Source organism: Equus quagga, chromosome 12, assembly GCF_021613505.1.
Source record: "Equus quagga isolate Etosha38 chromosome 12, UCLA_HA_Equagga_1.0, whole genome shotgun sequence".
Lineage (NCBI taxonomy): Eukaryota > Metazoa > Chordata > Mammalia > Perissodactyla > Equidae > Equus > Equus quagga.
The window spans coordinates 96844642-96871536 of record NC_060278.1 but is presented as its reverse complement, the minus strand read 5'-3'; the positions used below and the strand labels follow the sequence as shown (position 1 = coordinate 96871536).

The 26895-nt window shown below is 54.0% G+C and overlaps 3 protein-coding genes across 3 annotated transcripts; 2 read left to right on the top strand and 1 right to left on the bottom strand.

Annotated features, from left to right (window-relative positions):
* The first annotated feature begins 9179 nt into the window (after positions 1–9179).
* On the top strand, positions 9180–18803 carry PLTP (phospholipid transfer protein). Its single transcript, XM_046678815.1, has 16 exons — positions 9180–9319; positions 9930–10040; positions 10122–10221; positions 10972–11100; positions 11376–11531; positions 12528–12591; positions 12677–12740; positions 13480–13571; positions 14565–14741; positions 14823–14882; positions 16265–16429; positions 16522–16589; positions 17650–17692; positions 17797–17860; positions 17953–18029; positions 18469–18803. The coding sequence occupies exons 2-16, from the start codon at positions 9941–9943 to the stop codon at positions 18598–18600; spliced, it is 1491 nt and encodes a 496-aa protein (XP_046534771.1). The 5' UTR covers positions 9180–9319; positions 9930–9940; the 3' UTR covers positions 18601–18803.
* CTSA (cathepsin A) lies at positions 18733–24959 on the bottom strand. The gene is made up of 15 exons (XM_046678817.1): positions 24770–24959; positions 24378–24559; positions 24094–24205; positions 23771–23821; positions 23583–23669; positions 23187–23342; positions 22764–22855; positions 22337–22421; positions 21661–21752; positions 21501–21579; positions 21272–21411; positions 20479–20554; positions 19718–19807; positions 19424–19531; positions 18733–19168 (listed from the first exon to the last, which is right to left on the bottom strand). Exons 1-15 carry the CDS (start codon positions 24821–24823, stop codon positions 19085–19087), a joined length of 1488 nt encoding a protein of 495 aa, XP_046534773.1. The 5' UTR covers positions 24824–24959; the 3' UTR covers positions 18733–19084.
* Positions 24879–26845, top strand: NEURL2 (neuralized E3 ubiquitin protein ligase 2). Its single transcript, XM_046678818.1, has 3 exons — positions 24879–24996; positions 25155–25932; positions 26603–26845. Exons 1-3 carry the CDS (start codon positions 24988–24990, stop codon positions 26716–26718), a joined length of 903 nt encoding a protein of 300 aa, XP_046534774.1. The 5' UTR covers positions 24879–24987; the 3' UTR covers positions 26719–26845.
* Positions 26846–26895: the final 50 nt, after the last annotated feature.

Genomic DNA, 26895 nt, shown 5'->3' with positions numbered 1-26895 from the left:
GTTCCAGGCTGCCCCCGCCCAGGCTAGGCCTGAGCTGCCCAGAGACCCTGTTCTGCAGTTTAAATAACACTAAGGCAATTTCCAGGGAGAATGGGCCTGGCCCCAGGAGAGCTGTGGAAGCAAGGCTTCCACCCCAAACTGTGGTTACTGCAGGGAGTGGCTCTCTACCATTCTGGGGCCAGATGAGAGAAGCTGTTTAGGCCAAGAATAGATGAGGGGAATGGGGCGTCTCCTCTGGTCTTCCCGGCCCTGTAAGTGTCTGACGTGGTGTCATGTTCCCGTCCATTTCTTCACTCAGCTGGGCACAATTATGTATTGAGGGCTGTCCTAGAACTTGAAAACCAGCCATCATACAGGCTGTTTGTCTTCAGGGAGCCACAGAGGAGTGGGAGAGGCAGACCTAAATAAACCCTCTGGTGCAGGCAGATAAGGGCTCTATTGGGATGACCGGGGTGGGCATGCAAAGGAAAAGGCTTCAGAAGAGATGACAATGAGCTGAATCTTGTTGGAAGAATAGGATTTTCCAGGTGGGCCAGGAAAGAGGAAGGATACAGCCTGTGCTAGTGCCTGGTGGTGTGGAAAGTTATGATTTGTTGTGCCATCGAGTCAACTCCAACTTCTAATGACCCCGTGGACAGCAGAGTGGAACCCTGCCCGGTCTGTTTGCGCCATCCTCTTGTCTTCCGGGCACTCCATCAGACAGTGCTCTGCTGCTATTCATAAGGTTTTTGTGGTCAGTTTTTCTGGAAGTGGATGACCGGGTCCTTCTTCCTAGTCTTTCTTAGTCTAGAAGCTGGGTGACCCCGTTGATGTTTGAGACTGGTAGCATAGCTTTTAGCATCTCAGCGACATGCAGCCACCACTGTATGACAACTGACAGGTGGTGCGGTTCCCTGGCCAGGAAACGAATCCAGGACTGCAGGGAGAGCGCCAAATCTTAACAATTTAGACCACCAGGGCTGACCAAAAGGTATGGTGTGTTTGGAGAATAGTCAGCCTGAGCCCTGCCGGGGAACTGGGGAGGTGCAGGTGGAATCAGGGCCTTGGAACCCCAATTCAGTCCCTGTTCGGGGTTAGCACTAGCATGCCCAGGTGGCCTCTGGGTCATCTCAGGATGAGGGTAGGGAGCGCCTGTGACGGTCCCCTCCGCCCTCCCACCCATTCCCTCTGAGGCCCGTTTTTCGACTTTGGGCAGAGTGACCAAGAGCCAGGATATTTACACCCATATGAGCTGAGTCTGCAGAATTAATCCCAGACTTCTCCAAAAAAGAAGCTGGGGTGACAGCTAGCAACTTCCTGTAAGTTTGAGATCAGAGGAAATTTGACCTAGAGAGAAGGAGGGGGAGGACACCAGCCGAGCCTGGGGCCCGGTGGAGGGGTTCCTAGGACACTAACCTTCTAACCTAGAGATCTCAACCCTGACCAGGAAAAACTTTCTTCACAGCTTTACTGGGGTACAATTTACATACCATGAGATTCGCCTGTTTCAAATATGCTATTCAGTGATTTTTAGTAAATTTACACAGTTGTGCAACCATCATACAACTCAGTTTTAAAACATTCCATCACCCCAAAAAGATCTCCCATGCCTGTTTGCAGTCAGTCCCTCTTCCCACACCCCAGTTCCAGGTGACCACTAGTCTAATTCAGTCTCTATAGATTTGTCTTTTCTGGACCTTTCGTATAAATGGAATCATACAAAATGGAGTCTTCGTGTCTTGGTTCTTTCACTTTGCATAATGTTTTTAAGATTCATCCGTGTCATAGCATGTATCAGTAGTCCGTTCTTTTTTATTCCTGAACAATATCTCATTGTACAGATAAATCACATTTTGTTTATCTGTCTACCAGTTGTTGGACGTTTAGATTGTTTCCACTTTTGGGCTATTATGAATAGTGCTGCTATGGATATTCATGTACACGCGTTTGTGTGAACATCCGTGAATGTCTACGAGTGGAATTGCTGTACAATAAATGCACGTTTAACTTTATGAGAAACTGCCCAGTGTTTTCCAAAGCAGCTGCACCATTTTACATTCCTAGCAGCAATGTATGAGGGTTCTAGTTTCTCCACGTCCTTGCCAATACTTGTTATTGTCAGTCGTTTTTATGATATTCTGCTGAGGAACTTTTTAAAAACACACACTGATGCCGGGGCTCCATCCCAAACCAATTAAATCAGAATCTTGAAGTTTGGGGCCCAGGCATAGGTATTCAAAGCATAGCAAGATAAAATGAAAACCTCCCTGCTTTAGAAGCTGCTAATGTACAGACGGGTTGAGAAGCAGTGATGTAACTTTAGGCCTGAAGTTCTGTCCTACAGGGCACTGAGACAGAGCTCAAGCTGGCCAGCAGCCTCTCCCATTCCAGGAAACATATGGGCTTGGGGTGAAACAAGACGTCCCAGAAGAAGGGACGTGTACAGTCTGGGGGCAGATGGGCCTGTTGGAAAACAAGGTGAAAGGGCCTGGGAGTGGGTTGCGTCAAGGAGTCTTGATTTCTGCACAGACAGCTGAGATCCTGAGGGGTCACCTCCCACGACCTTAGGGACTGTTCAAACCGCTGAAGAGATTAGGAAAGTGACATTCCTGGCTGCAGACCAGCTCTAGATAACTCCGGGGAAACGCAAGGAGATGGTGGTGCCAACAGGAAGCATTGGGAGCTCAGAGGCTCAGGGCGGAATTGGGCCAGGGCCACACAGTCTGTGATAAAATCCCCTCCTTTTGAAGGGTCTGCTGATGATAACAAGCACCCACTTTCCCTGTGCTGGCCTTGAGGCTACAGCCATGAATAAGTGTCAGGCTCTACCCCCATGGAGCTTGCAGTCTGCTGGAAGAAACAGACAATAAAGAACTAAACAGGGGCCGGCCCCGTGGCCAAGTGGTTAAGTTCTCACGCTCCGCTTCGGCGGCCCAGGGTTTTGACGGCTCGGATCCTGGGCGTGGACATTGGCACCACTCATCAAGCCATTCTGAGGGGGCATCCCACATGCCACAACTAGAAAGACCCACAACTAAAAATATTCAACTATGTACCGGGGAGCTTTGGGGAGAAAAAATAAAAATAAAAATAAAATCTTTTTTAAAAAAAGAACTAAACAGAATAACAAGTAACCATGGGGAGGTGGCCTCTCAGTGGGAGTGACATTTGAGTAGAGATCTGAGTGAGTGAGGGCAGCTAACTATGCAGAGGTCTGTGTGTGCAGATGTATCTGGTAGAGGGAAGAGTTCATGGAAAGTTTGAGACTGAGTGAGCTGGCGTGTTCCAAACCACGGGAGAAGATGGCGTTGGAGAAGAAGGTAGGCAGGAGCTGGATCATTGAGAATCTTTCAAGGATCATGGCCAGAGTGTGGGTTTTTTTTTCGTTCGTTTGTTTGTTTTTTGAGGAAGATTAGCCCTGAGCTAACGTCTGCTGCCAATCCTCCTCTTTTTGCTGAGGAAGACTGGCCCTGAGCTAACATCCGTGCTCATCTTCCTTTACTTTATATGTGGGATGCCTACCACAGCATGGTGTGCCAAGCGGTGCCGTGTCCGTACCAGGGATCCGAACCGGTGAATCCTGGGCCTCCGAGAAGCGGAACGTGCGAACTTAACCGCTGCACTACCAGGCCGGCCCCCAGAGTCCGGGTTTTATTTTGTGTGCAGTGGGGAGCAAATGGAGGGTTTTGAACAGGATAGCAAAATGCTTTGATTTCTATGTTTTAGAGATCACTTTGGCAAGTGCAGGGAGACTAGACTTATAGGGGCAGAGTGAGGCATGGGGATGAGGCAAGTTGTCCAGGTAAAAGATGGAAATGGCTAGGACTAGTGTTGGTGCAAATGGAGAGAAGTGTATAGACGTGGGACATGTTTTGGAGTTAGAGACACCAGGATTTGCTGACATGGGGTAGAAGGAGAAAAGGGAGTGACTCCCACATTTTGGACTTGAGCATCTGGGTGAAGGATGCTGCCATGAACTGAGATGGAGAAGACTGGGAGAGGAGCAGAATTGGGTACCAGAAGTGGGGGGTGCTAAAATATGGATCTAGCTGGGGGGAAGAGAGAAGGGAGGCCAGAGGGCTGTGATGTCCTTTCCCAGCTGGGGAGTTGGCAATCCTTGTTAGATCAAAGCCTGTATATGTCTGGCCCCCAGAGACTGTAGTATTAGAGCATCTCAGAAGAATTCAAGATGCTGGAATGTGTTGAGTGCTTCTTGCAACCTTTAGGAAGGCCCTGCAAAAAAGAGACAAGCTTAGGCTGAAGATGGTGCCCCATCCTTATTATCAAAAGGAAAAGTCACTACTTCTTGTTGCCCCCTCCCGTCAGTTACTTTGAAATTTTATTACTGGTTCAGGGACTCCAAACATCTAGACAGCTCTGCTCCGGATCCTCCACACCTTCCTCAAAATGGGTAGAGGCTGGGAAGCTCGTGCGGAGTGACTAATGACAGCAAAATAGAAGTCTCAGAGGACCATCAAGAAAGAGGCCCCCATGAGTCAGAGTCAGCTAGCGGGAAAGGAGAGTGCAGCCTGGAGAAAACAGAGAAGAGAGCAATAAGAGAGAATGAGTGAGCTGCTCCAGGCCAACATCCGAGCTGAGCTGGAGAGGGATCAGGCGCAGGGGTGTAAAGGACCCAGGAGCTGGGGAAGCAACACTCTGCGAGAAGTGTTGGAATCCTTGAGTTTCAAACCTGGAAGGGCTTTTGAGGACCAGGTGGCTGGCCCCTTTCACAGTAAAGGGATCTGGTCTACAAGGAGAAAATGGAAAAGAAAAGGAAAAACCAAAAGACTGCGTCTCCGAGCTTTAGAAGCCACAGAAAGACAATCAGCAGCTCCACCCCAGCTGAACTCAGAGTCCCAGGCCTTTATGTCCCTTCACCCCACTTATGAATGTCTGGCCTCCATGGGGGCAGTTCTGTCCAGCTGCTTTCTGGAAACAGGTGGTCATTCCACCTGTCTGGGGAGATGTACTCAGGGTCTCCTGGTCTGACATCTGTTGCCTACCCCTCCTCCCCTCATCATGCGATCCCAGGCACATCCACGCTGACCAGCACAGGCACACACTGCAGTGCTCATGGACTTAGGCAGAGGGATAGGGAGGGGGTCATTTCCTGAGGGGTAGCTTGAGTGGGTGTTGGGGTTGGAGGAATAGTCACGGGGCTGAGGGGTGGGCAATGGGCTGATGCAGCGTCTCCAAGCCACGTAAGGGTCCAAAGAAAACACAGCTGGAGACAGGGAGAGGGAGGGGGAGCCAGGCTCAGCATGTTGACATCTCGGGCAGAAATCCAGCTTGTTATCTTGTGGTCAGCGGAGCCTGTGTTTACTTACTTGGACCAGTGACTTCCTCCTGCTGTACCTCAGTTTCCCAATCTGGGAAAAAGGGGCCATAAGAGCTACCTCAGGGATTGCTGTGAGGATTAAATGGGATCATTTAGATAGAGACACCACAGAGTGGAGTGGTGGAGAGCAGGGGCTTGGGCAGACTGACTTGAGCTAATGACCTCACCTCCCTGGGTCTCAGTTTCCTCATCTGTAAAATGGGGCTGATGATCTCTATCTTAGAGGATGTGATGAGGTTTGAGCTAGTTCATATTTGTAAAGCAGCTTTTGTTTGTTAAACAACTAGCTAATACAAATAACCAGAAACATTGATCGAGCCCTTTGGTGCGCCAATTACTAGGTTTAGCACTTTATATACTTTAGAATATTAAAATCTCACTGCCGCCCAGAGAGGCAGGCAGGTACTAGATCACTCCCATTTTACAGATGTGTAAACTGAGGCTCCTACAGAGATTTCATCTTGAACAGGGGGTGGCAAACTGACCCATGGGCCCACGGGCCAAATGCAGCAAGCAGCCTGTTCATTTCAGTATTGTTTGTAGGTGCTTCCAGGCTACAGTGGGAGAGCCAAACAGCTGTGACAGAGACTGTCGGGCCTGCAAAGTCTAAAGCATGTACTAGGTGGCCCTCTCCGGGAGGAGATTGCTGACCTCTGCTCTAGAAAATGGCAGAGCGGGATTGGAACCAGGTCTGTCTGATTCCAGAGCACTTAACTGCTTCACTGTCCTGATTTTTGCAGTATCACTGTGCTGGGCACACAACAGAAATTAGAAAAGCGTTCTTTTTCCTGTCCCTTTGAGTGCTGGGAAGTCTCCCCTTTTCTTTGCAAAGCCAGGAGTGACAGTGGAAAGGGGTTTGGGGAATTCTGATCTCTCCATCCCTCAGACAGAGCGGTAGGACTCGGGGAGGCTGCCAAAGCCCCTCCTGGCTGCACATCCGCCAACGTCACTCTGAGGTGTGAGGGTTGGGGGCCCAAGTTTTGGGAGAAAGGGGAAATCCATGTGATGGAGAGGGGCTGGCTCAGTGGGCAAGTCCCTGAGATCAAGGCCACTGACTGCACCTTCTTGTCCCCTGCCCAGGTCAGGGCTGTGTTTTGAGACAGCTGGACTGAGACTAACAAGGTGCAGGAGGGGTAAAGACTCCCAGCGTGGTATGGGTACTGCCTGCTCCCCGGGGACATGTGAGGGCTCCAAACCAGTTCAATCACCCAGCAAATATTTATTCAGTACCTACTCTGTGCCAGGCTCTGGGAATAAGTGGTGAACAAGATCCTAGCTCTCACTGAGACAGACCACGTCTCCATTAACCAATAACTTAATAAACCAATATTAAATAGTAATAAGGCTATAAAGAAAATAAACCAGGGGGCCGGCCCCGTGGCTGAGTGGTTAAGTTCGCATGCTCTGCTTTGGTGGCCCAGGATTCGGATCCTGGGTGCAGGCATGGCACCGTTCATCGGGCCATGTTGAGGTGGCGTCCCATGTGCCACAACTAGAAGGACCACAACTAAAATACACAACAATATAATGGGGGGATTTGGGGAGAAAAAGCAGGAAAAAAAAAGAGAGATTGGTAACAGTTGTTAGCTCAGGTGCCAATCTTAAAAAAAAGAAAAAGGAAAGAAAGAAAGAAAATAAACCAGGCTGATGTGACTGAGAGTATCTACTAGGTAGGCAGTGAAGGCCTCTCTGGAGAAGTGCCATTTAAGCTGAGACCAAAATGACAAGGAGCCAGCTGTGGGAAGATCAGGTGGAAAGGCATTCCAAGCAGAGGGAACAGCAAGTGCAAATGCCCTGAGCAGGAAGAATTTAATTTGCATGTTCAAGAAACCAAAAAGCCAGTGTGGCCTTTCATTCTGCTGAATGAGAAAGGATGAGGGTGGGGCCGGCCTGGTAGTGTAGTGGTTGAGTTTGAGCACTCTGCTTTGGCGACCTTGGGTTTGCCAGTTCGGATCCTGGGTGCAAACCTAGCACTGCTTGTCAAGCCACACTATGGTGGCATCCCACATAAACTAGAGGAAGATCGGCACAGATGTTAGCTCAGGGCCAATCTTCCTCACCAAAAAAACACAAAAAACGGTGAGAGTGGTGGAAGATGAGACAAGGGTAGGCCCTATCACATGCCTGGAAATCAGGGCCTGGAGGCAGGAGTTTATTCCAAGTAGGATGGAAAGTCACTGGATAATGGCTAACGATACTGATGACTATAGCTAACGTTGTATGAGCCCTTATTAAATGCCAGGTGCTTATTAAGCCCTTTAAATGCATCAGCTTATTTAATCCTCACAAGCAATCCAGATGAGGAAAGAGTAGCCCAGAGAGGTTAGACCACTGGCCCAGCATCACGTAGCTACATTTCAAGCTCCCTGGGGCTGCTGTGGGGCCAGTGAATTACAAGGGACAAGACCCTGTAGGAGGTAACAATGATACAAAGAACTGCATTTCAGTTAAGAAAATGAGAGAAAACATCCACCAGGTTTTCTGCTTGAACCAGGCTCCGGGGAGGGTTACTAGAGTTCAAAGGCATTTAGGCACTTCCTCCTCTGGATATCCCGAGCACTTTCTCTATTCCTCTCCTCCACCCTTTCTGCCTTGTTTGCTTGTGGTTTGCGCCCCTAATCATAATAGCTAGCATTTTGGGGGCACTAATGGAGTGCCACGTACCATGCACTATGCCCATTTGACTTGTTCTTGCAATAACCTTCTTGTTTCCAATTTAGGATGAAGAAATTGAGGCTCAGGGCTGCTTAGGTAAGGGGTCCAAGAATTGACAGCCTAGGATTTGAACCCTGGTCTGTCAGACACAAGAGTCTAAGCACTTAACTACTGGGCTATAAGCACCCGCCTCCCATGCTTCCACAAACAGTCTATGGGTTCACCGGGAGCGGCCACAGGATGGTCTTACCTCTAGTTTCCTGCTAAAGCAGGTTCATAATAGTGCCGACCTCACAGATTAAGAAGGTTAAAAAAGTTGATCTAGACCTGGGGGGACCAACCATCCCGGTTTGCCTGGGACTGAGGGGGTTCCTGGGGAGGAGACTTTCAGGTTCAAAGCCAGCAAAGTTCTGGGCAAATCAGGGCGACTTGGTCATCCCACCTAGATGAATGCTTGGTGCTACCTACATGTCCTTGGGACACGAATCATTCCTGCTTCTCCTCTCCTCTTCTATCCAGTTGACAACAAAAAGGTAGCAGGCACATACTCTGTGCCTGTCTTTGGAGCTGGAGACACTGTAGGCAGTAGTTGGGGGTACTGTGCAGAGAACCTAGCTCCAAAAACATCCACAGTCCCCGTGGAACCGCCAAACCTCCCTGCTGGGTGATTCCAGAGGCCAGTGCAGTGTCCTCCTCGGCCGGCAGCACTTGCTTGGACCCCAGTGAGAGAGGTCTCTGGGCCCTTAAGGTCCCCACGTAGTGACACAGAGACAGTTGAGGGGTCCCGTAGTGAAGCCTGGCAAGGTCTTGAGATGGCTGTGGATGGAAGGGAAGGAAACCATGCCTTGGGCATTGACTTTCTGGCTTGTCCTAGGCTGCAATAAAGACCTAAGAGGTGGTTCCTATTATCAGGCACTCTTTGCAGGATGAGGAAACTGAGGCTCAGTGACCCAAGTGAAGTCACTTGCCCAGGATCACAGAGGAAGAGACGGATAACTGGAATCTGAACCAACGTCCCAGCGAAGCACAGATTGTTGGGGCTGGGAGGGCCCATTCCTGCACTTCCCTCCCTCCTGCCCGGCTTGGGTCCCCCACTTGTCCTGACAGCGGCCAGGCTTGTCACGGGGCTCTCTACAGCCCTCTCCGCCCTCCCGGCTGGCAGCGTCCCGCCCTGTCCCCTCCCAACCCCCAAGAGAGGAGGGGAGAGCGGGAAAGAGGAGGAGGGTCGGAGAGGCCCGGCTTTATAAGGGCTGCTGGAACCGCGCTGCCCGCCAGACCCCGCCGCCCGGATCCCCTGCTCTGCCCGCCGCCCCACGTGACCGCGCCAACCCCAAGAGCCACCTCAGAGTGAGTCAGGGCGCGTCCCCATCCACCCCTAGACCCTCGCCGAGCGCGCGGTACGCTGAACCCGGGGTGGAGAGGAGATCTCATAAAAGAGGGCGCTGAGATGGGGGGCACCAGGCAGAATCTGTGGCGGGGATTTAGGACCCGGGGAAGCTGAGAGGCCCAGGAGCCCGAGGTCGGGCCGGCAGCCCCTTCTCCTCCCCCGGCGCGGGGCCTGGGAGACCGCAAACCACCCCCTAGGAATGCGCGTGCAGTTGTTCCCATGGTAACGTGCAAGCCGCGCTCGCCTTCCGCTAAAGGAAAGGGGAGGTTGTTGTGTGGGGGCTGGTCCCCGGAGGTCCAAATTCGTCACGCGGCGGTGGCACGAGGGAACCGAGGATGTCCCCTCCCCCTTCCCCGTACACCAAATCCTCTGAGAGCCAGAGCGCAAGTTGCGTTGCCTTTCTGAGCCTCAGTTTCCGCATCTGCCAAATGGAAGCAATATTATTGGTTCCAAGTTCCCCGAAGAGCTATCTCGAGGGTAAAGATCCGACCCAACCCCCTCTTGTGGTTGGACATCCGAGGAGTGGGTTCTAGCGGCCGGATGACTCCCGCGACCCCACCCCACCCCCAGGCCCGCTCGCCATGGCCCTCTTTGGGGCCCTCTTCCTAACGCTGCTGGCAGGCGCTCACGCCGAGCTCCCCGGCTGCAAGATCCGCATCACCTCCAAGGCGCTGGAGCTGGGTAAGAAGCAGGGGCGAGCGGGGGAGGGTGGGGTCACCGCAGCAGTGGGCGCAGGAGCTAAGGGTCTCACTGCTGCCTCAGTGAAGCAGGAAGGGCTGCGCTTTCTGGAGCAAGAGCTGGAGACCATCACCATTCCGGACCTGCGGGGCAGAGAAGGCCAGTTCTATTACAACATCTCTGAGTAAGTGGGGGGCCCGGGGCGGGGCCTTGGGTTGCGGGGCGGGGCTTCGACGGTGGGGGCGGGGCTTAGGAAACGGCGGGGTCCCGGGGACTGGAAGACTGAGGGGAATGGGGGCGTGGCCAAATCGACGAGTTACAGCTTAAGAAACAGGATGGGGCCGAAAAGATAAAGGCCAAGCCTGCCAACACAGGCGGGACCAAGCAGGTAGGCGTGGCCTAGACAATGTAGGCGGGACCAAGAAAAGCGCAGCAGAGGCCGCGGAATTGAGGCGTGGCCAAAGAGCTCCAGAGAGGCGGAGTCAAGAAACTTGCCAATGGATGAGAGTGGGGTCTAGGGCATCCGCGGGGAGAGTCCAGGGAACAAGAGATAAAGGCCTAGGATGGTGGGGACAGGGAATTGGGAAATGGAGCGGCGCTTAGATGATGGAGACAAGATCAAAGGACTCGGTTAAAAGACCAGGTCTAGCAACCCAGGGTATGGGAGGGAAGGGAGTGCAAGCAACAAGATTTCTAAGAGTAGGGATGAAGCTCACTTTTAACAACTGGGTCAGGAGAAGCTCATCTCTGAACCACCCAAGTGCGAGTTTGAGCCACTCAAGTCCAGGCTGGGCACTTGAGGAGCAATGGAAGAAGTCATTCCAGCCACCCCAGCTTCCTCAGGCCTGGACTGGAAGAGGAGGGAAGGAGCTTCCTGTGGCTGGGTGGGGTCCCCTCATCACGGTCCTGCGTCTGACCCCGAGGCCTCCTGCAGGGTGAAGGTCTCCGAGCTGCAGCTGACATCCTCTGAGGTCTATTTCCAGCCAGAGCAGGAGCTGCTGCTGCAAATCACCAACGCCTCCTTGGACCTGCGCTTCCGGAGACAGCTTCTTTACTGGTTCTTGTGAGGAGCTGGCACCCTCAGGGGAGTGAAGGGCGCATCTGCAGGGCTGGGGGTTCTGTGGGGCAGTGGGCAATCCTTAGGCTTTCTGAGTCTCAGTTTCTTCATCTGTACAATGGAGACAATCATGCCCATCATAAGACTTGATAGGGTTTGAGAATGTCTGGTAAACTGTGCAGAAGTGAAGCCTTATGAAGAGGTGATGTATGGGGCCAGGAGGGGGGCGGTGAAGACTCTGTTAAGCTCTGAGCTGGGGTGAACATTAATCCCTCCTGCAGCTACGATGGGGGCTATATCAACGCCTCCGCCGAGGGCGTGTCCATCCGCACGGCTTTGCAGCTCTCCCGAGATTCCAGTGGCCGGATCAAAGTGGCCAACGTCTCCTGCCAGGCCTCTGTCTCCAGAATGCACGCGGCCTTCGGGGGAACCTTAAAGTAAGGCCCATTCCCAACCCCAGCGCACCCCCTTTGAACCCCACAGCCAATGCAGAGTGCACAGGCTTGGGCGTCAGACCCACTGGGTCCAAATCTCAGCGCCATCACTTCCTGGCTGTGACTGGCCAAATCACTGAAGCTCTGTGCCTCAATTTCCTCATTGGTAAGATGGGGATGATAGAATCTATTTTAGAAGATGTTGTGAGAGCTATTTATGTTAATATATTATTAGCATATAAAATATAAAATATTTAGAAAACTGTCTGGCATATAATAAGTGGCTGGCCACTTAGATAAGAGTAATTTCGAGGATGAGAGTGCTGAGTGGGCATACGCTGGGTTCTCAGTAATTGGTAGCTCTTACTAACAATAACAAAAATAACAACATAGTTCCAGGTTTGGGGCTGAGAAGGGCACTTTGTGCTGGTTCTGGAAGAGGGTGGGGGAAAGAAGATGGTGGATGCATCATCTGGCATTGGTACACTGTCAATTTTTTATTTATTCAACAAAGTGTATGCCAGGCCCTGAGGATTCAGAAGGGAGCTCAGAGCATGGCTGGAGGGACAAAATATTTGTCACTGGGGCCTAAGAGTGAGACTAAGCAAGTACTCTGGGGGTTCAGAGGAGGGTAATCCGGGAAGACTGCCGGGAAGAGGAAGCATCGGAGCCCAGACAGGGAAATACAGGACGGGAGCATTGCGGGTGGAAGGAAGGACATGAGTAAACACATGGAGGTGGGGATGCTCCGAGCAGGTGTGAGGAACTGTAAGTAGATTTGTTTGGCTGTGGGGGAGGCAAGGGAAGGAGAGGAGGTCTTGAGAATCAGGCTGGAGAGAGGATCTGGGCCCGAGCGATGGAAAACTTCCATTTAAGAGCTGGTAATTCAGGTCGAAGTTGAGGTGTGCCCCCCCATCTCTCTGGTCACTGTGATTTCCCCTGGACCCGGCTTGGGGTGGGGCAGGGTCTGGGCTCACCTGGCCTCTCCTCTCTTTACAGGAAAGTGTATGAATTCCTCTCGACGTTCATCACCTCGGGGATGCGATTCCTCCTTAATCAGCAGGTGTGGGGTAGAGGCGGGTCGGGGTAGGGTCAGGGTGGGCGCACCCTCTCTTTCCAAGGCCCTGACTCTGGCCCCCGCCTCCCAGATCTGCCCCGTGCTCCACCACGCAGGGATGGTGCTGCTCAACTCCCTTCTGGCCACCGTGCCTGGTGAGTTGGCGCTGGCGGCGCGGGGAGCCCTGGGCCAGCCCTGGGGCTGGAGTGCAGGTGGGGAGGAGGCTGGGTGCGCAGCCCTCAGGCAGCACCTCAGAGCAGGTCCTTTCCAAGCCCTGCTGTGGAACAGCCCTGGGTTCAAATGCAACTTCTGCAGCCGACTTGCTGTGTGACCCCAGGTAGGGATTCTCTTCTCTCTGGGCCTTGGTTTCCTCAATTGGTGGGCAATGCCTCCCCCCGGTGTTGCTGTGAGGATTAACCAAGAGGATGGTTGTCAAGGTCCTCACCATGTGCCTGCCGATCCTTGGGACCCCCTTCGTGTTCATCACCTAGTCCTTAATAGGTGCTCTATTCATGTAAACTGCCTTTTCCTAAGCTGTGACCTCTGTCTGCTGCGGGGCAGAGATCATCGTGCCCCACACAGAGGGCACGGGAAGGGAAGGAGGAACCAGGGGAAGCCAACGAGGGAAGGGAATCCTTGCCATCTGGCTCCATGATTTGGTGAAACGCCTGTCATAGAAGTGGTAATAATAATAATAGCTAACATTTTTAGAGCACATAGTGCACACCAGACATTATGTGCTTTCCACATAAAACTAATCGGATCCTTACAACAGCCCTATGCAGGCAGTATTAGCATCACCATCTTATGGATGAGGAACTGGGGCCCAGTAGGGTAAGCACCTTGCCCAGCATCACACAGCCTGAGTGACTTGGGCCTGTCCCCTCCCCACAGTGCGCAGTTCTGTGGACGAGCTTGTTGGCATTGACTACTCCCTCCTGAAGGATCCTTCAGCCTCCGCCAGCAATCTGGACATGGACTTCCGGGTGAGCTGCCTGGCTGGTGTGTCACCTCTGACCTAACTAGACTCCCTCTCTCTCCCCCATGTTGCTGGTTTTATCTTCCTAATGCACAGATCTGATGAGGCCACTCCATTGCTGAGAATGTTGTGGCTCCCCCCTGCCTGCAGAATTAGATTCAACTCCTGGGTCTGGCCTTCCAGCCTTCTTAAGCTTGTCTGGCCCCACCCTTCCAACTTCATGTGGTTCCTCTGCAGCTTACTCTTTCCCAAATATGCCCCTCGCTTCCTACCTCAGGGCCTTTGCTCATGCATTGCCTTTGCCTACCCCCCTGGAGTTGGACATAGAGCTCTATGCACATGATCTCATTTCATCCTCTCACAACCCTGTGAGTCTGGTACTACTCATTTTAGGCATGTGGAATCTTGCTCAGAGAGGTGATATCACTTTCCCAAGGCCACACAGTGAGTATGTGGCCATTACTTTTGCTCCTCCCAGTGGAGTGTAGCAATTTCAGAGCACGGACTGGAGCTAGAATGCCTAAAATTCAGGTCCTGGCTCTGCCACTTGCCGGCTGTGTGACCTTAAGCAAGTGGCTAACCTTTCTGTGCCTGTTTCCTAATACGTAAATGGAAAGAATATAGTAAGAAAACATACCTCATAGGGTGTCATGTGAGTTAAAGGCGTTGGTCTATGTCAAGGGCACAGAAGAATTACTATGTATATGTAAGCAGCAGCTATTATCAATACCGCCATCTGGCTTTCAAGGCCCACTCAAATGCCACCTCCTCCTTGAACCCTTTCCGGAGCCTCCCTTCTCCTGCCTGGTGGGACTGCTCCCTTGCAGCACTCCAGCCGCCCTCCTTTCCATGCTTTTTAAGAAATGTGCTTGTGAGTCTCCCAAGGACAGCAACTGGGTCCAACTCCCCACCATCCCTCACAGTGCCAAGCACAGGGCCTGGAGACATCTGGGTGCTGGGCCAGTCTGCCTTGGCCCTGACCCTGACCCTCCAACCCCAGGGAGCCTTCTTCCCCCTGGCTGAGGCGAACTGGAGCCTGCCCAACCGCGCAGTGGAGCCCCAGCTGCAGGAGGAGGAGCGGATGGTGTACGTGGCCTTCTCTGAGTTCTTCTTTGACTCCGCCATGGAGAGCTACTTCCGGGCCGGTGCCCTGAAGCTGTCGCTGGTGGGGGACAAGGTATGCCAGGGTCTGTTTGTGGCATGGGCCAGAGGGGGCCTGTGATGGAACTCCTGCCTCACCCCTAGTCTCCCTGTCCAGGTGCCCCAAGAGCTGGACGTGCTGCTGAGGGCCACCTACTTTGGGAATATCGTCCTCCTGGTGAGTGTTGGGGGGAGGTAGGAATGTGGCCGGGGTGGGTGGGCACACCAGTGAGGGGACCAGCGAGTTGTGCAGGTGGAGGCCCCCCGCAGCAGCCAAGGAGTAGACAGAAGGCCTGGCCAGTCCCCTCACCCTGCCAGGCCTGTTTCCAAGTCTGTGATGGGGGTCACTACTTCCTGCTCTGTCTTCTTCATGAAGCCATGGTGAGGGTGGGCTGGGAGCCCAAGCCCTGCCACATAGGGGCTTTAACAACTGACATATTATTCTTTTTGCTTGTTTACTGGGGAGAGGGAGTGGGAGTTAAAAATTTAAAAACAGGGGCCAGCCCGGTGGTGCAGTGGTTAAGGTTGCACGTTCCGCTTTGGCGGCCAGGGATTCGCCTGTTCGGATCCTGGGTGTGGACATGGCACCGCTTATCAAGCCACGCTGTGGTAGGCATCCCACATATAAAAAAAAAGTAGCGGAGGATGGGCACGGATGTTAGCTCAGGGCCAGTCTTCCTCAGCAAAAACATGAAGAGGATTGGTGGCAGATGTTAGCTCAGGGCTAATCTTCTTCAAAAAAAAAATTTAAAAAGAAATATTTTGGTGGTCATTAAAGGACTTGTACTCCATTCAGTTTTGTAAGTGACAGAGCTGGGATTTGAATCTGTGTGGTTCCAGGTCACACTGGCTTTCTCCTCTACACTATACAACCTCCCAGGGTTGTCATGAGGATTAAATGAATTAGTACACGTAAAGCAATTAGAACAGCACCTGGTACAGAGTAAGTGCTCAATAAACACTAGCTGCTATTATTATCGATGTCGTCATCATCATCATCATCAAACTAATGGCATGGACTCTATTGCCAGACTGCCTGCGTCTGAATCCCAACTGAATAACTACACAACCTTAGATAAGTTACTTAACCTCTCTGTGCCGCGATTTCCCCTTCTCAAAAATTAGGATAACAGTACCAGTACCTGCCTCACATGGTTATTGTGAGGTTTAAATGAGCTACACTTGTGCAGTGTTCGGTGAAGAGCAAGCACCTGGTCACTGCCTAGAGAAGAAATAGCATGGCAGTTTAGAGAAAGGAGATATGGTGGGGGGCTGGGATATTAAATGCAAAGAGACTGTCCCTGAGGAGTTTGGATGTGAGATGGATCCTGAATGCTGAGAACTTAGGCAAGCAGAAAGAGGAGGGAGGTGGCATTCCTTTGTGTGAGCAAAGGCACAGAGGCTGGACACAGTTCTGGAGGCTTTGGGAAGCAAGGCCAGTCTTCACATTTGTCGGTCTCTGGGCTCCCAGAGGGCAGAGTCTGAGCCACACCCTCCTCCCTGGAGGCTGGCCAGGGAACAGATATGGGACCCGACCCACCCTCCCTGCTCCATCCCCAGAGCCCAGCAGTGATCGACTCCCCGCTGAAGCTGGAGCTGCGGGTCGTGGCACCACCTCGCTGCACCATCAAGCCCTCGGGAACCACCATCTCCGTCACTGCCAGCCTCACCATCGCCCTGGTCCCGCCCAACCTGCCCGAGGTCCAGCTGTCCAGCATGACCATGGTACGGGCACCAAAGGGGGCTGCTGAGGGTCAGGGAGAAGTGGGCTGTGGGCCCTTTGGGTCAGTAACACCCCCCTTCCCACTTTCCCACAGGACGCCCGTCTCAGCGCCAAGATGGCACTCCGGGGAAAGGCGCTGCGCACACAGCTGGGCCTGCGCAGGTATGCAGATGTCCACAAGCCCTTAACCTCTCTGAGTCTCAATGTCTTCAGGATATCACACCTGCCCAACAGAACTGGGGAGCTAAAATTCAGTCATTCCTATAAGCCACTGGAGTCTTTCTTTGTTAATGCGTAAAATGTGCTTTATTAAAGTGTAACATCTTTGCATTCTCTCGCCACCTGGAGGCAGGCAGAGCAGGTGTTATGAGAGATGACCAAACTGGCCCAGCAAGGTTAAGTGCATGCCCAAAGTCACACAGCAAAAGAGCATAACAACGTGGGTTTTGGCAGAAACTTCAGCACCACTTTGCTTTGTGATCTTAAGACAAGTCATTTTATCTTTCTAAGCTTCATTTTCTTCATGTTAAATATAGGTAATAGTAGCATCTACTTTCTGGGGCTGTGCTATTCAATATGGTAGACACTAGCCACATTTCTATAGCCACATGTAGTTAGTGGCTGCTGCGTGGACAGTGCAGATACAGAACATTCTACAGAAAGTTCTATTGGACAGCATTGTTCTAGGGGGGTTAAATGAGATAATGCAGGGTAGTGGTTAAGAGCCTAGATTCTAGAGGTAGGTTCTGCCATTTACCAGCTGTGTGACCTTAGGCAAAATGACTTAACCTCTCTGGGCCTCATCTGCCTCACCTAAAAAGTGCGAATCATAATAGTGCTTACTTTTTGGGTGTTATGAGGATTCTAAAATATCTTAATAATATTTAACTTTTTAAAACATGTTTAGTATCTGGCAGAGAGTAAGCACTATAAGTTTTGTTGGATAAAAATAAACGACACATGCAAAGCTACCAGCAGAAGTCTGACATGTAGGAAGGGCTCAACAAATGAAAAGTAGCAGACTTGGAGAAAAGGGGACCCAAAGAGGGAGAAATGACTCACCCAAGAATATCCACCTGGAAAGTGGCAGAACTCCCTGGAATGGAGTATGGGGGGATGTCCAGGACTGAGAGTCAGGGGCCTCTGGTGGGTCGGCCTGGGCGGCCTGAGGAAGGGGGGCTTCCAGGGCTCGTCCCACCCGGCGCTTCTTTCTCTCCCATAGGTTCCGAATCTACTCAAACCAGTCCGCACTGGAGTCACTGGCAGTGAGTCGGGCGTGGTGGGTGGGCCGCGGCTGGGGTCAGGAGTGGGCAGCTAGAACAAGTGCACCCCTGCTTGCTGCCCTGACGTCACGCCCTCTCCTTCCCAGCTGATCCCGCTACAGGCCCCTCTGAAGACCATGCTGCAGATTGTGGTGATGCCCATGCTCAACGGTAGGGTTGGGGGGGTTAGGAGGAAGGAGGAGGGGAGAGGTGAGCGGGGGGCGGGGGGGGGCCCAGACGGAGCCAGCTCTTTGCACCCACAGAGCGGACCTGGCGTGGGGTGCAGATCCCACTACCGGAGGGTATCGACTTTGTGCGCGAAGTGGTGACCAACCACGCAGTAAGTGGGGGCGTGATGGGGCAGTGGGCAGAGGCTTCCCCTCCCTCTACAGCTCCCCAGAACCCTCTGCGAGCTGACTTCAGCTCCTCCCTTATCAACTGTCCCCTCCCATTTTAATCTTACATCAGATTCCTCCAGCACTTTGCACAGGCTGCGCCCTCTCCTTGGGACACTCTTCCTTGATTCCATCCCCAACGCCTACTAATCTTTCAGGTCTTAGCCAGGAGGTCATCTCCTCCAGGAAGCCTTCCTTGAGCCCCACAGGTTGCGCTCCTGCAGCTTGTATTTCAACACTCTTCACAGAGTTATAAGAACCACTTTGCTGCTCCATCTCTCCTGGTTGATTGAGAACCTGAGGCCAACGACTCTGTCTCTCTATCTCTAAACTCTAGTCTCAGTAATGGAGTGAATAGAGTCCCCTCTGTGCCCCGCTACACAGGGCTTCGTCACCATCGGGGCCGACCTCCACTTTGCCAAAGGGCTGCGAGAGGTGATTGAGAAGAACCGGCCTACTGACACCAGGGAGCCTGGGGCATCCAGTGCCGCACCAGCCCCCACAGCAGCTGTCTGAGCCTCAACCGCCACCCTGGCAGCTGCATTCAGGACTCCAAGGCCTCTCAGCCCCTCCCTCGCCCCCTCCCAGCCTGTAGTGACAAACCTGTCACCGTCCTCTCTAACCCCCAGTGCCACAGAGAAGACAGAGTTTTAAGCTGTACCCAATTTAATTCCATAATCACAGTCAATCTATCAATTACAGTCCCTTGTTCCCTCCCAGTGCGCTGTCCTGAGCTCCTTTGTGTTCCTGGGGTGGGATCAGTGCATTAAGGGCATTCTTTAAGCAGAGAGGGGACTGAGCTGGCCCCATCAGGAATAAAGTGCTAACTCCCCCCAGACTGTCTATGTGAGGCACTGGGGCCCAGTCTGGGATGCACAGGGCTGCAAAGAGGGCGGGGCAGTTCTGGAGGCAGAGATCTACCCCTGAGGGGCATTTTGCATAAAGAAGGGCCTCCCTTCTAGCAAGAGAGACTGGGAGGAGGGGCTGGTCCCTGTGGTCATCAGTATGGCTGCTTATTCAGGAAGCGGGAGAACATGGTGAAGGCAGCCAGGGGTTTGTCGGTGGGGACCATGTGTCCGGCGCCCTGAGGAGCAAAGCTTTGTGAGATTCTCTCCCTGAACCCCTGCCCCTGGGCTGTCCCCTCGTCCCACTGGATCCCTCTAGCCTGTGACCTTCCTCCTCCCTAACCCTCCCCCTAGCCCTCCATACTTCCTCCCACGCCCCCGAAAACTTGCCCTTACAAGGGCCAGATGGTAACCCAGCATGAAATGAAGCGGGAAGGAAAGGATGGGTGGGTCCTGCCCCCTCCCCTCCAGCCCTCGCCAGGCCCGGGCCTTACCTTGATGGTGAGAAAGGCAATGTGGGAGAACTCCTTCACGAAGCCGGCAATCTGCTGCTCCCCGCTGTCCCCGTAGTTCACTAACCAGGGCCGGCGCTGGACCTCCATCTGCCCCACCAGGAAAGATTTAGCAGCCTGCAGCTGCCCCATCATCTCTGCTCACAGCTGCCAGCAAGACCTCAGGGGCCGGGAACTCCTCCAGGATTGCCTTCGGTCCGCCAGAGCCAAGCTGCCAAGCACGCCCGCCCTACCCCTGCACCCAGCCTCACCCCGGGGCCTGGATCCCTGCCTTACCTTCTGGTTGAGGGAATCCACAAACCACTCATCCCCCATGAAATTGCAGGCCATGTCCACATCTCCGTTGTACAGCAGGATGCGGTATTTCTGGAGCAAGATGGGGAAAAATGGAGGGTCTGGAATAAGCCTAGGTCCCAGCCCTTCCCTGGTTCAGCCTCCACCCCTCAGGGTATTCAATAGCATGAACCAGGAAATGCTCATGTGTTCTGACTGCTTCCTACATGTCCAGTGCTCTACTCAATGCTTTTCCTATGAAGGTAGGTACCATTATTAACCCCATTTTACGGATGGGAAAGCCAAGTCTCAAGATATTTGAGAAGCTTGCCCAGGGCCACATGGCTAGTGAAGGGATTTGCACCCAGGCAGTCTGACCCCGGAGCCCATGCTCTGACCACTGCTGTACAGGACCTGGTCCTAACCTGGCTTTGCCAGCGCCTCCTAGGTAACCTTGGACAAGGCCCTCTCCCACCCTAGGCCTCTGTTTGCCCATTTGTAACAAGATCCCACTAGCTCTTCTCACCCTAAAGGCTCCCTGGCTGATGCAGACCCCTCAGCTTCCGGGCAGAGCAGCAGGGGTGGGGACAAAGCCAGGTTCAAATCCTGACCCTGCCAACCACAGGCCCTTGGGCAAGTGACTTCACCTCTTGGAGATCCAGCTTCCTCTGCTCCGAGTGGCATTCTAAAGGGGCCCCCACCTTACCATGCTGCCCCAGGGTCCTAGGGCTGCTGGTGGACCCTGCTGTGCTGCACCCACTCACCTGTGTGGTGAGCAGCTTCAGGTACTGGGAGTACATGCTTTGGTAGAGACGGCGGTACTGTAAATTCACCAGGAAGCTACGGGAGCACGTGGGAAGGGAGACCAGGGAGGGGGAGAAAGAGTCCACAGATCAGACCTCCTCTCCTTTCCCCAAGCTCCAGGCCTACGAGGCAGATAGCTGGGATTCAGTCCTCCCCTTGGGCCTGTCACCTCTCTTGGACTTACGTGGATGGGGGGTGGGAGGGGCTGGAATTCAGAAGTCTTCAACCCACCCTCATTTAGAAATGTATAGGGACACTTTCACTTTCGCTGTTACAATGGCTGGGACACCAATGGCCTTTAGTACATAGGGGCTAGCAGGTGTGAGAGCCACAGCATATAACAAGAGTAGGGCGTGTGCACTCACCAATCGGAATGCACCTGAGTGGCCCCTGCTGTGCCAGGTGTCACCCTTGTACTTGCAGGGTCATAGGAGATCCGGGCAGCTGGGGATGGTACTGGAGTTGGGGTGAGGGCAGGGGAGTTGGGAGAGTATCTGTTTACTAAACATATTGTGGAAGTAATTGCTATTTTAACAATCAGTGTGGCCATTTAAGAATGAAATGACTGACTAGTGATCGACTTAGGGGTCAGGGATGTTGAACACCCAGTCCAACAACTCACTGTCATGCCCCGAACATCTGCAGTGTCCCCACTGAGAAACCTTAGCCAAAGGATCCCTGGGAACCTTTCTGATGCCCACGAGCCCCAACAGCCTGCCACCCCCAAGGCCACAAGTGGCCACAGAACCTCACTTGCACACGTCCCACTGGGGCAGCTGGTCGGGGATGTGGAGGGCCTTCCGTACGTAAGGATTGTTGAGGTAGGTGGAGGTGGCTGTGGTGTTGGTGCAGGGGGGGTCCATACGCACCTTGCCCTCAGAACGCAGCAGAACCTGCAGGGCACAGAAAGAGCCTCAGGGGCTGTACTTCCCCGCCTGGCCGCTCCTCACCCTGCCGGGAAGAAGCCCACGCCCTTGCACACCTGTTGCCATGTCCGCTTGAGCGGCAGGTGAGTGAAGATGTTGCCCAAATCCTGGACCACGACAGTGCTGCCTTCATACCTGCAAGTGAAGTGAGGGGATGGGTACCTGAGCCTCCAGATGGGGCTGGGGTTGGCCCGAGGGGCACATGGCAGGGCCTACCTTAAGTGGCTGGGCACCCCCCCAGCACATGGGGCATAGAGGTTGTAGATGTTGAGGCCCGAGCTGACCACGATGCGGGACACTTCCTGAAGCTGCAATGACAAACCGAGCCACTGTGCTTTACAACCCTGGCCTCTCCGTGACCTCAGCAACTTGTCCTAAGATTTCTCGCTCTCCTACTTCACCTTGTCATTACCCTGCCCTCACATTTTTCACATGTAGGGAGACTGAGGCTCAGTAGAAGGAATCTGCCAGACCTAGTCCAAATCCTAGTGCCTCTACTTCCTAGCACCGTGACTTCAGGCAAGTCATTTCAACATTCTTGGCCTCAGTTTCCTCATCTGGAAAATGGCGATGATATGATCTCCCTTGAAGGAGAATCTTGAGGATTAGATAACCTACATTGATACAGTTCAGTCCAGTGCCTGGCACATCATAGATGTTTGATAAATAAGTCCTTTCTTCTCACAGGGGTTACAGGATTTGCCCAAAGGTCATAGGAAGTGGTGATGGGAACACATCCATAGACGCGTCCCAGAGAACACCAAACTGCTGAGGGATGCAGGACAGGAGAGCAACAGGGGATGGGGAAGAGGGAGTCCCCAGGGAGGGGATGTGGTCCTGTCCTCAGGATTGGGGGTGTCAGGGGTGACACAGGGTAGGGGCAGAACTTCACATTGGTCACGCATTCTGGGTCTTTATTGTCGTAGAAGTTACACTTGTCTTGAGAGCAGCAGTGAGTTTGGAGGGAAGACCAGAGCCTGTAGGAGATGAAAGTATTTAGGTCTTCGGTGGGTAGAGAAGATGAGCACCCCACCTTTTCCCTCCAACCTCCAATCACAACATAACCCCAGGGGACTAGGAAATATATCACAGTGGGGGATGTAGGTCCCAAAGCTAGCTACCCCAGGGCCCTACTGCCAGTTCTCCTTAGTCCCTTTGAATTCTTTCACCTTTTAGCACCAAACCCTTCCAGCCACCCCAGCCCCCACCTTCTGCTCATAAAACCAGGGTAGGGCCTAGGATATCATGCCTGGAGGACAGATCTGAGATCTGAGGACCTGTCCCACCCTGGAGATTGCTCAGCTGCCCCATTCTCATACCTGTTCCCCAGAAGGCCATGGTAGTAGGCGAAATAGACCAGGGAGTTGTCATTCTGCTCATAGGAGGAGAGTCCATTGCCCACAGCCAGCCCCTGTGAAACATCCAGGGCCTTCAGCTCCTCTGGAAAGTGAGGAGGAGGAGCCTCCCTCCCCACACCCAGGCCTTCAGCAATCTGGAAGCTGAAACTCAGCGTGGTTTGTGGGGGTGGGTGGGTGGGGGAGACCACTCAACATAAAGAACAGACTTGGCAGCCTGACAGGTGAGCTTCCTGCCGTGGGAGCCACGCCAGGGAGATAGGCCAGCTAGTGGCAGGGATGTTATGAAGGAGACTGGGTCAGGTAGAGGAGTTGACCTGTTTGACCTTGCTGACCACAAGGCTATGACCACAAATTGCCTCCCTTCCTTCTGCAGCTGCCTTGCACCTGAAGGTTCATGCTGGGGTCCTGCATGACCAACACAGCCAGGGTCGGGATGTAGATGCCAGCATAGCTCTCTCCTGTCAGGAAAAGCTCGTTGTTCTTGTACTCCGGGAAGAGGCGGAAGAAATCTTGAAGGGCCTCAAAATTGCTCTGGGCGACCTGGAGACAGTAGGATAGAGGGAATTGGAAGGCTTTGGTATTTGACCTAGAAAGAATCTCAGAGATAATGACACCAACCCACCCTGTTTGTGCAAGAAGAAGTGACTTGGCCAAGACTACACCACATAGCATGCGATGGAGCCAAAAACGGACTCCAAGGCCATGCTCTTTCTCTCCCCACATGACACCACCTTTAGAGAACCAGAGAGGCTGGGGCACGTGAGCAGGCACCAGACTCACCTCAGTGTCATTGGTCTTATAATACTTGTCATCCGAGTAGGAGAAACCCACCCCAGCTGGAGACTCGAGGTACAACACGTTGGCAATCTGGGGGGAGGGAGGGGGAAGGGGGTAGTAGCGAGCTGAAGAGGGCTCTCCACCCTATCCAAGTGCCCAGACCCCCGCAGGACCCACAGCTCTGGCTATACCAGGTTCCAAGAGTAGGGGTTGTACTCCAGGGTGGTACCATCTGGCTGGATCTGAGGAGGAAAGAGATGGCTGATTAAGTCCCAAGGGCCAACTGGGTGGAGGCAAAGGGCCACCATGCTGCACACTTTACATTCAGGCAAAACCCGGAGAGGTACAGATAGTCAAGCCAACGGTACAGATGAAGAAACTGAGGCTCAGGAAAAGAGCACATTTTTGGAAAATCACCAAGTCCTTTTCTCCCTCTTCCCCAGCATTTTCCTTTGGGAACTGTCCTCGCGCCCCCTTTCCTGGGTTACAGAGCACAGAGCTGCTTTCCTCTCACCAGGAAGGGGCCATGTTCTGTGAGGAGGCCATCTAGGGAGCTGCAGCCGGGCCCTCCGTTGAGCCAAAGCACCACAGGGCTGCTCTTGGGATCCTTCTGGGACTCCACAAACCTGGGAGGGAGTCAGGGCAAGGTGGGCGCAGGTGGAGGGTCCCCTTCCAGCCCTCCCTTCTCCCAGGGTCCCTTGAGGTCTTTAGAACCCCTCCCCGCTGCCCCAGGTCATCTCTCCTGGTGGGCATCGTATTTTCCCCTCCCAACCGCGCCCGGGAGGGAGGGCCGCAGACCAGTAGTGGAGGTGCTTGGTGCCTGAGCCTCTGAGGTAGCCGGAGTACTGGCGGAAAGACGGCTGCTTGGCCAGTCCGGGCAGGCACTGGATCTCATCCTGCTGGGGGGCTGTCTCGCCTCGGGGCGCCCAGGATAGCAGCAGCAGCAGGAAGAACGGCGGCGACAGCGCGTCTCTTACCATCTGCGGGAGGAAGTGGGTGCCTGTTTATTCGCTCCCGCGCTCCTCTCTGCTTCCGTGCAGCCATCCCGGGGAGGAGCTGGCGGCGCATCGGCGAGGGAAGCCCAGGTCCCAGCCCCAGCTCCCACCCGCTGAGCCTCCTCCGCCTGGCACCGTGTGCCGCGCTCCGCCCGGGGGCTTCGCGATCGCTCCCAGCCTCCGGAGTCTCCTCACCTCTGCTCCCCCGCGTCTGTGCTCTCCAGGAGGTGCCCGGCGAGGAAAGGTCATGTGTACTCAGAGTCACGTGTGCTCTGGCATCACATGACAGTCTTCCTCGGCCCCTCCTCTGGTCTCTGGAGACTGAGGGATTGGAGGGGACTGGCACGGCGGTGATCCACGCTGGGTCAGGGTCCGCGGACCTCTCAGGTCGTATCCCGGGCGCTCGCGACCCGATGACCCAGGTGTGAGCGGCCAGGATCCCTCAGACTCCCGGGGGACCCTGTTCTAGGCAGGATTGTTGAGCAAGCGGCGCTAGGACCCCCGGGCAGAGCCTAGAGTAAGGGAATCGGGGGGAATACCTTACCCAGCGGTCACCTTCTGATCCTGTCGCCCAAAATAGCTCCTGGCGCCTGCTGGCCTGCTTCATGACCGGGAGATGGCTGCTGTCTCCAACCGCGCGGAATTGGGTGCGCCCTGGGGACCCGCGCGCCCCGAGCCCTCTCCCACCCGCTTCCACCAGGTACACGGTGCCAACATCCGCGTGGACCTCTCCGGGACGCGGGCCACACGGGTGGAGAGCTTCGCCCACGGCGTGTGCTTCAGTCGCGAGCCGCTGGCCCCGGGCCAAGTATTCCTGGTCGAGATCGAGGAGAAAGAGCTGGGCTGGTGTGGGCACCTGCGCCTCGGCTTGACTGCGCTAGACCCGGCCAGTCTGGCCGCCGTACCCGAGTTTTCACTGCCCGACCTGGTCAGCCTCGGCCACACATGGGTCTTCGCCATCACGCGCCATCACAACCGCGTGCCTCAAGAGGGCCGCCCAGAGACACACGCAGCGGCTCCCAGCCGACCCCCAACCCTCCTAGTGGAACCGTATCTGTGCATTGAGCAGTTTCGAATACCCCGCGACCGCCTGGTGGGCCGCAGCCGGCCTGGGCTCTACAGCCACCTGTTGGACCAGCTCTATGAGCTAAATGTGCTGCCTCCAACTGCGCGCCGTAGCCGCCTGGGCGTTCTCTTCTGTCCGCGCCCGGATGGCACGGCCGACATGCACATCGTCATCAACGGCGAGGATATGGGCCCCAGCGCCCGGGGGCTGCCAGCCGCCCAGCCCCTCTACGCAGTGGTGGACGTGTTTGCCTCCACCAAGAGCGTGCGCCTAGTCCAGCTTGAGTATGGCTGTACGTATCCCAGGCCCTGAGCAGGGTCCTCTCTGGCCCAGCGTGGAGACAGGAACCTGCTAGGACTCCCACGCCAGCTAGCAAGCCTCGGTTTACCCTTGGCTGTGATTGCAGGATGCCCTGCAAATTCCCTCTGGCTTTGACAATATTTTCTGTATATTAACCTAGGGATTCTAAACTGATTTTAGATCCTGGGCCTCTGAGAATTATGTGCCCTTTATTAGACAAATGCTCATAGATTTGGGCATACCAGTTTAAGGGCGTCACAGACCCCAGATTAAAAGTTTCTTAATCCCGAGGTGTGGTTCATTATAGCCCTGTTAAGCCCTTTATTTATACCTCTGATCACATTTATAAATTCTGTGAACTAGAACCCACTCTGTGCCAGGCCTCTGCTGGAGGCTGGGGCTGCTCAGGTAAATCAGACACTACCCTGCCCCCCGAAGCTGCTAAGCGGGGGAAGGGAGTGTGCTGAGTGTTAGGGCTGCAACATTGTGAAAGAGTGCTTATCTCAACCACACGAACAGCCCCATGAAGCAGGCTGGGCCTAGAGAGCGGAAGGGACTCGCTCACGTGAATGACAAGGGGGGACCAGCACCTAGACATTCTGCGTCTCAGCCGCAGACCCACCCTGTAGCTCAGTTTGCCTTTGACGGCCTTCTTTCCACAGTGCCATCCCTGCAGACTCTGTGCCGCCTGGTGATCCAGAGGAGCGTGGTGCACCGGTTGGCCATTGACGGACTCCACCTGCCCGAAGGACTTAAGGATTTCTGCAAGTATGAGTGAAGGCCTGCAGCCCCCCTGGAGCAGGACCACAAGAGCGCGTCCTGGCCCCAGAGCTGTGGCTGGTCTGAAGCTGCCCACACTGCTGCCAGCCAGGACCAGAAATAAATACAGCTGATGCTGACACTGATCACTGGAGGGTCTCCTTGCCCCTGAAGCCCATGAGGAGCACTTCTTTTA

Coding starts and splice junctions, on each gene's coding strand:
- CTSA (XM_046678817.1), bottom strand. CDS start 24,823: ATGACCTTTCCTCGCCGGGCACCTCCTGGAGAGCACAGACGCGGGGGA. Junction 21,412..21,500: donor TCAAGCGGACATGGCAACAG/GTGTGCAAGGGC, acceptor TGTGCCCTGCAG/GTTCTGCTGCGTTCTGAGGG. Junction 20,555..21,271: donor CCCCAGTGGGACGTGTGCAA/GTGAGGTTCTGT, acceptor GTGCTCCCGTAG/CTTCCTGGTGAATTTACAGT.
- NEURL2 (XM_046678818.1), top strand. Junction 25,933..26,602: donor AGTCCAGCTTGAGTATGGCT/GTACGTATCCCA, acceptor TTCTTTCCACAG/TGCCATCCCTGCAGACTCTG.
- PLTP (XM_046678815.1), top strand. CDS start 9,941: ATGGCCCTCTTTGGGGCCCTCTTCCTAACGCTGCTGGCAGGCGCTCAC. Junction 11,532..12,527: donor GCCTTCGGGGGAACCTTAAA/GTAAGGCCCATT, acceptor CTCTCTTTACAG/GAAAGTGTATGAATTCCTCT. Junction 16,430..16,521: donor AGCTGTCCAGCATGACCATG/GTACGGGCACCA, acceptor ACTTTCCCACAG/GACGCCCGTCTCAGCGCCAA.